This window comes from Marmota marmota, unplaced genomic scaffold, assembly GCF_001458135.2.
Source record: "Marmota marmota marmota unplaced genomic scaffold, marMar, whole genome shotgun sequence".
NCBI lineage: Eukaryota > Metazoa > Chordata > Mammalia > Rodentia > Sciuridae > Marmota > Marmota marmota.
Genome location: NW_026000101.1, coordinates 115,283 through 123,261, shown reverse-complemented (window position 1 = coordinate 123,261; position 7,979 = coordinate 115,283). Strand labels below are relative to the sequence as shown.

The 7,979-nt window shown below is 44.0% G+C and overlaps 1 protein-coding gene across 1 annotated transcript in view; it reads left to right on the top strand.

Moving 5' to 3' along the window:
• The first annotated feature begins 4,596 nt into the window (after positions 1–4,596).
• Atp6v1g1 (ATPase H+ transporting V1 subunit G1) overlaps positions 4,597–7,979 on the top strand; it is a 6,638-nt gene continuing 3,255 nt past the window's right edge. The window contains exons 1-2 of the mRNA XM_048783104.1: positions 4,597–5,226; positions 6,509–6,569. Of these exons, the coding sequence (XP_048639061.1) occupies positions 4,715–5,226; positions 6,509–6,569 (573 nt within the window). The 5' untranslated portion in view covers positions 4,597–4,714. The remainder of the gene's footprint in view (positions 5,227–6,508; positions 6,570–7,979) is intronic.

The window sequence follows — 7,979 nt, the reverse complement described above, 5'->3', positions numbered from 1 at the left end:
TAAACAAATGAATGGAAAGGAGTACTATTAATATATCTTTGCTTATGACTTTGTTGAGACTCACTGGTAGTTAACTTCAAGGAATAATTTGCAATTCTTTATTTCCTTGATCCCTTTCCAGGCATGCTCCTCGGCTCCTGGGACAAGAGAGGAAAAAAATATTACCCTGGCCAATCCTGGATCTTTAACTGTGTGGAGACTGAAATAGCAAGTAAATGTCATCATAGCAACATGCAGCTGAGTGGCTCACTGGGGATGGATATTATCTCTCCAGTGCTGGTAAAATTGAGGAACCGAATCTCAGTCTTTTTATTTTCAGAATAAATCGAGAGGAAGGGCTTTTTAGTTATCTTTTGCAGTACTGGGGATTTAACCCAGGGGGCGCTCTACCACAAAGCTACACCCCCAGCTTTTTGAAAAAGTTCTTTATTTTGGCACACTGTCTCACTAAATTTCCTAGGCTGTCTTTGAACTTGTGATTCTCCTGCCCAGGCCTCCCCAGTTGTTGGGATTACAAGCGTGCAGCCTCTCTGGTAGGTAGGCTATTTAATTCTAGTATTTCACTGTGGAAAGTGTATATCATGGCGACCTGAGGCAGGGACCAGGAAGCTGTCTCCCAGGAGGCCCCATGGAGCAGTTAATTCTCCCATGAGTTTCCCATGGGATAGTCAAGCCTTCACCCCGGATTGTGTCATAGGTCCACTTCAGGTCCCAAGGAGACTTTATATAAATAAGGAAAGAGTGTTCTTTCTGAGCATAATAGGTGGAGCCCAGGCTGGATTTTAGCAGTCTCACTTTGTGTGCAGTGAGCAACCTGTCCACCATATGCAGTGGCCCTGCAAATCCTCCGGAAGCAGTCTGTCAGAGGTGAGCTTCCACTAACCACAGGCACCAGGTGGATATATAAAAGTGAAAGGCCTATGAGTTTTGGATGAGAAATCACTATTATGGGGTCCAGATGTCTGTGTTCTTATGAGTTGTGAGCATGTTCTAAGCTATGTATTAACTGGTTTCATTCTCCTGACAATGCTACTGCACTATCACTAGCCCAGTTTTTAGCATATTGTGAAATAATTGTTCAAGGTCAACCAGCAAGTGAAGGACAGGCTGAGATTTTGAAGTATGCATGGCTGGGATTTTCAACTATGCAGCCTATTCTTTTGGCCTCTCTGAGGCACAGCTAAACTGGACCTGTGGAGACCACCCTTGTTTCCAACTTGTGTCTGAACAAACCACATCAGAGTGTGCACATTTTTTTCTTAGATGTGCTAATACATTCTTTGGTCAAGGGAAGGAGGCCAGCCATCTACTCTGTACCCTTGAGATGACTTTGTGAATTTTTGCTCTACTCCACTGCTCAAGACTTGAAGGCCCACCTCTGAGGGCAATTGCTTCACTCTCATTTCCTTGTTATTACAGGCCGCCTCCTCAGGGGACCCAAGTTCTGATACCAAACACCCACTCTGATCTTCAGAAAATCCAAACCAGTCTGACATTTCAGAGGAGGGATTGTCTAGTGTTTCTTTCTTTACACAATAAACTTTTGGAATGCTTCCAGGAAAAGAATTCTGGAATGTGTAGATATTTAGATGCTCTGAGGAACTGGGCTGTTATAGGAACCCTAATGTGAAGGCTTTTGTTAAGTGTAGAACCAGATTTGCAAATTGAACAATTATCCCCTAGCCAGCTAAAACAACAGCTTCCATTTGCTGGCACTTATTAGACTAGAAACTGTGCAAAGGATCCACGTCCAACTTCCTCATCTCTCTCTGCTTTTTAAGTAAAAAAAAAAAAAAAAAAAAAAAACAACAAAGAAAAACTTTATAGAGATATAATTCACATACCATACTGGTTACACTTTAAAGTATACAATTCAGTGTTTTTTATATTCACAAGGATATGCCACTGCCACCACTATTTAATCCTGGAACATTTCTATTGCCCTAAAAGGAAATTCTGTACTAGTGAGCAGGCCCTCCCTATTCCTTCCCTGCCCCAGCCCTGGTTATAACTAATCTGTTTTTTTTTTTTGTCTCTAAAGATTTTCCTATTCTAGACATTTTGTGTACATATTTTAAAATTTTTTTAGTCGTAGGTGAACACAACACTTTTATTTTTGTTTATTTTTATGTGGTGCTGAGGATTGAACCCAGTGCCTCACCTGTGCCTAGGTGAGCCCTCTACCATGAGCCACAACCCCAGCCATATATATATATATATATATATATATATATATACACACACACATACCTTTGACTGGGTCTTGCTACTTGCACAAGTTGGTCTCAAACTCATGAGCTCAAGTGATCCTCCCACCTCAGACTCCCAAGTAGCTGGGACCACAGGCATATGCCACCACACATGGCTTGGACATTTTATGTAAATGGAACTGTATGTATGTGATTTTTTTGTGTCGGCTTTCTTTCACACTGTATAATGTTATCGAGGTTCATCTGTGTTGTAGCTTATGCCAGTACTTTATTCTTTTTTATGTCTGAATATTTTTCTATTGCATGGGAATGACATATTTTATTTGTCCACTCATTTGTAGGTGGACATTTAGGTTGCTCCATTTTGGACTACCATCATCTTTTTAAATCTTCATCCCTCTCTTAGAAAAGAGCATATTGTCCTTGCTCATTGACTGAGTGAACTGAGTTTTCTGAGAACACTAAAACTTACAAACTTTCCAAGGAAACATTGAATGGACTTAAAAGTTGCCGAGAGAAATCAAGTTTGGGTTCACAGATCAAGAAAGAAAAGGAATTCTGGATTGTAACCATCTTTCCAGCCCCATCCCCAAACATCAAATAATTGAAAATATACTGAGCCATAAATCCACCTCTTCCTGAAGTGCAAAGATATTTATAATAAGAAAAATTCTGGAGGGCTGGGGATGTGGCTCAAGCGATAGCGCGCTCGCCTGGCTTGTGTGCGGCCCGGGTTCGATCCTCAACACCACATACAAACAAAGATGTTGTGTCCGCCGAAAACTAAAAAATAAATATTAAAAATTTCTCTCTCTCTCTCTCTCTCTTAAAAAAAAAAAAATTCTTGCATCGTCCTATGTTCTCAGTACTTGGAGAACTCTAGAGGTCATCTTGCCCTTTCCATAGACTATAAGAGCCCTGAGAAAGGGCACAGCTGCTCAGAGTTTCCAGTCTGTAGCCTGACTAGACTGAAATACCCCATCTGACAGTTAAGAGGGGGGTGACTATGGGCAAGGTTACTCATCCGCTCAACTTCAGTGCGGGCATGATAAAACAGGATCATTATTTATTTCATGGTAGTCCTGAAGTTGCCCTGGGGTGTAAGCCAAGTGTTTAGGACAATGCCTGTCATAATGCAAATGCAACCATTAGCTTTCTTGGGGGGCGCCAGGGGACCATATGTGTGCCAAGTCAAGCTCCCTCGAGCTCTACACATAATGGTCCCTTTCTCCTAATCATTCCTAACTCATTTGCCACTATACATTCCTAGGTAATTTCGCATTCTTCAGAGCTCATGTCTCCCACAGTGCTGAGCCAACCCAGGGCACGGTGCATGCCAGGCAAGCCCTTTACCACAGCCTTGGCCTTCCGATCTCTATTTATTCCTGTACTGGGCACTGAATCCAGGGGTGCTCTGTCACTGAGCTACACTACCAGCGGCGTCCCTTCCCCTTTTGAGATAGTCTTGCTAAGCTGCTCGTCTTGAATTTGCCATTCTTCTGCCTCAGTCGCTGGGATTGCTTGCTGAGATCACAAGCCTGGCCACCACGAATGGCATTCGGCTTCATTTTAAATGTGCCACTTCACTGGGAGAGCCTTCACATCCCCTTCTGCATCCTACTCCCCTTTGTAAAGCAGCTCGTGTATTTCTTTCGTGACTTTACTACGGTTTGTCATTGTCTACGCATTTTACTTAACCTGTCTTTTGTCTGTAAACTGTGAGCTCCATCAGAGGACTTTGTCACCCTCTCTGCTGTGGCCTCACTACCAATCATGCTGGACATTCATTTATCATTTATGGAAAACAGTGCAGTCCTTTCCTGAACTCGGTTCAGAAAGGGGCAGTGACCCGTCGGAAAATCCACTCTGCAGATTACTAATGGACTTGGCTCCAACCCCTTCCACCAGTAGCACCTTGTGGGGCTGGGGATGGAACCCAGAGCCTCACTGCCTGCTAAGGAAGCGCTCTACCACTGAGCTATGTTCCCAGTTCAGTGTAGGGACCTACTTCACCCCGGGACTCCTTCCCCAAAACTAGCAAGAATTTTCCTAAAGTGCTCCTAAATAGACTGTAGGAAATTTCCAGAAAGGCAGAGAGTAGACCGGCAGTAGAGCAGTGTGGGAAGTAGGAAAAAGTGATATTCTTTGGCTATGAACTTTAATGTGGGCATACTAGTAAGGGAATAGAGCAATCACAATAGAGCAGAGAGACTACAAGGACCTCCTGACAGGATTTGGCGATCGATGGGCCCGGACCTCGGAAGACAGCCCTCACCGCGCAGGCGCAGTTGCGGCGCTCCATTTAGGCTCCTCCTCCCCGCCCCACCCTGCGTGAGCCCAAGACTTCCAAACCGTCAGCTGAGGCGACGCTGCTGGGGTCACGTGACGACGGGGTGGGGGCGCCGTCTCAAGGCGCAGGCGCAGAGCTTGGGCGGTGGGTCAGCTGAGCCGGGGGCCGTGGCGTTAGTTAGGCCGTTTGCCTGGCCCTCTGAGTCGCCGCAGCCATGGCCAGCCAGTCGCAGGGGATCCAGCAGCTGCTGCAGGCGGAGAAGCGGGCCGCAGAGAAGGTGTCGGAGGCCCGCAAGCGTAAGTCGCCCGGCGCCAGGCGAGGGTGGAAGCTGGTGGAGGCCGCGGGCCGCGGGAGTGGGAGGCGGCTGAGGCCCGAGCTGCGAGGAACGGGGTCACTGTCGCGGCCCTTTGAGTGGAGCCGAGGCTCAGGAAGGCCTGGGTGTCGATGTGGGGTAGTAAATGGGGTGGGGACACGGTATGGATTTCCGTCCTTCTGGGGATCAAGGCGTGGGCCGTCCAGACTCTCTCCCCTCCCACCTGCGCCTCTGGAAGGCTCCGGCCCAGTGAAGGGAGCCACCATCCACAGGATCGCTCAGACTCCAAACCCGAGTTTTATTCCTTATTGGTCACGTTTAGTCGTAGTCGCCAAGATATGTCTGTCCGTTCCCTTTTCCCCCATCTCTTCCACCAGTATCTTGAGAACCACAACTTCTTTGAGGCCTCTGTAGCAGCCTAACTCGTTCATTCCTTTTTTTTTTTTTTTTAAATTTAATGCGGCTAGTAAGCGCCAGCACAGTATGGGTGCAGCACCATCATGGTATTCCACCTACTCACGAAGGAAGCAGATATTGGATAGGGTCATAGCTGGTAAGTGGAAGTGTAGAGTTGCTCAGGAGTTTAACAGGTGCCTTTGGTCTACACTGAGGAATGGAAGAAGCCAGTGCTATACTGTGTACTCACTCCGGACTTCAGTCATCCGTGTAAAATGCAAACGTGACTGCCCCACCACGTTTCCAATCAACAAATGTCCAGTGGCAGCAGAATAAAGCCCAGATTCCCTAATGGGTTGGAGGTAGCGTTTCTGGATCTTGCTTTTGTGTTCTTGCCAGCTCTCACTTTGGGTACTCACTTTGTTTTTTTTTTTTTTTTTTTAATATTTATTTATTTTTTTTTAGTTTTTTCAGTGGACACAACATCTTTGTTTGTATGTGGTGCTGAGGATCAAACCCGGGCCACATGCATGCCAGGCGAGCGCTCTACCTCTTGAGCGACATCCCCAGCCCCTGGGTACTCACTTTGAGTTACTCTCCTTCCATCACAGGGGAGCGGTTTGATTCCTTTAAGACAACTTCGTTTTTACCTGCTAGCCTTGCATAGGTCTTCTGATTGGAAGAATCTTTTCCCATTCCCCCCCCCCCCTTTTCTTTTCTGTTAGTTTCCTTTATTTATTTATTTATTCTTTGTTATCTTCCTTTAGACCTCAACATTTAGTCAGTAGTTCTTCCTGGAAGCCTTTCCTGATTCATCTTCCAGCGGATGAGACTAGGAGTCCCTTGCAAGTGCTTATTTCTGTCATAGAAGTGCAGTAACCTATGTATGTACATGGCTCAAACACAAGACTAAGTTCTGTGAAGTGGGGACTGTGTCTAATTTAGCTTTATCCCATTTTTCATCTGAAGCAAAGATGTGTCTGCTCCCATTTTACAGATTGTAAAATGAGGCTGTGAGAAATGATTTGACTACATGCTGGAAAGCAGCATAGTTGAAGTTTAGAGGCCTCCTTTCCTATGCCAGGGTAAAAGTACCAAGAAATTACTTTGAGTAATTCCTTAGAGTTTGTTTTAGTATAAGACTCTGATAGCCCACCTCCAAGTGCATTTCAAGCATGGATGTGAGGAGGATTATGATACTCTTTATTTCCTAAGAAATGCTTTTTTTTCTAGGGTGCTAGGGCTGGAAAGAAGCTCCTGGCACTGCTTTGGTGACTGGAAGTTTTGTGTTCTTTGTAGTATAATTTCAGTCACGCCCTTGAAACAGTATTTCCAGAATGACTTCTTTAGAGTTTGTCTAGTGAGTCTCTCAGGAACAGAAGTTTATTTATTGGGAAGCATGGGAGGCTATTTAGGGGAAGTGCAGGGACAAATACTTGGAAAATGGTAAGAATAGCTGACTGAGTTCTTTGGATGTAGGAGGTCATGTTTTACATCTTTCTCTACTGTTAAGCCTGGTGCAAGGTCTTGTATCTCTGAGAGCTCTTATTTGCTGAATATGTTTGTTTTAAGTGACAAATACACATTTTAAAATGTTATCAATAGTGCTTTGAAATTTGAAAAAAAAAATTTCTGGATCTGTGACTAAGGTTGGCTTGCTCATTTAAGAGTTGGGAAGAGGTAGCACATGATGTAAAATAAAATGATTTCATGAAGTCATTGGTTTGGACCTTAAAATTAAAAAAAAAAAAATGTGTTATGGTTTAATCTCATTGGGGTGCTGAAAGTCAGAAATGGTATTAAGTGATTATTCAGGAAGCCCTGGGAGTTGGGAGTGATATACTGTGAAATGAGGTGGAGCTACTTCATAAAGTTTGGGCCATAAATGTTTTGTAGCTTATTGGTTTGGAAGATGTTTTTGGCTTTGAAATATGGCTCACTATACTTATGGGGAGAATATGTGTGAAGGATTGAGGTTCAGGTGAATTGAAGCCTACAGTAGTAAGCCCAAAATAGTACTGTTGTAAATAGAAACTTGCAGAAATAGTTTAGAGAGACTTGTTAATTGTTTCAGACTATGGAATGTTGATGTCATTGGGTCATTACAGGTCCAGGGTTGTGTTCTTAATCAGTAGCTGGATAAATCAGTTTCATTCCTCCACATAGCTTAACTGGGCTGGACAGTTGATACTACCGAGATATATATAATAGCTTAGTTTTAGATGCAGGGTGTTGTCTTTTGCCCCGAATTATATAAACACTGGTTGATAATCTGGGACTGCCTTCTTTTTTTTTTTTTTTTAATTCCTTCTGGGTATCCAAGAAGCTTGGTGAGCAGCTAGTCAAAACAAACAATATGTGTTAGCTAGACTTGTGATCTGTTTTCACATAGGTTCTAACAACTTAGAGGTTTTTTTCCAGCTGTATATTAAATTGCTGTCTCCTGGAGACCAGAACCCCTGGTTCCCCTGGCCTCTCAGCTCCTCCTGCTGTTTCACTCCCCACTCAGCCTTCTTTCCACTCAGTACTTTGCTTACTTCCTTGCTACAAGTATGGTTTTTAGTTTCCAGTGTTACATCATCTGTTTCATTAGTTATATTTTAGTTTGATGTCCCTTGGGAATATATTAGCCTCTTCTGTAAGCTCCTAAGCAGAGCTCCAGTTGCCATCAGCAAGTTAGGTGTTTACTTCTTGGGCAGTGAAAGAGTTCCCCAGAGAGCTAATGCCACCCATCTTTTTTTTTTTTTTTTTTTTTTTTTTTTTTTTTAAA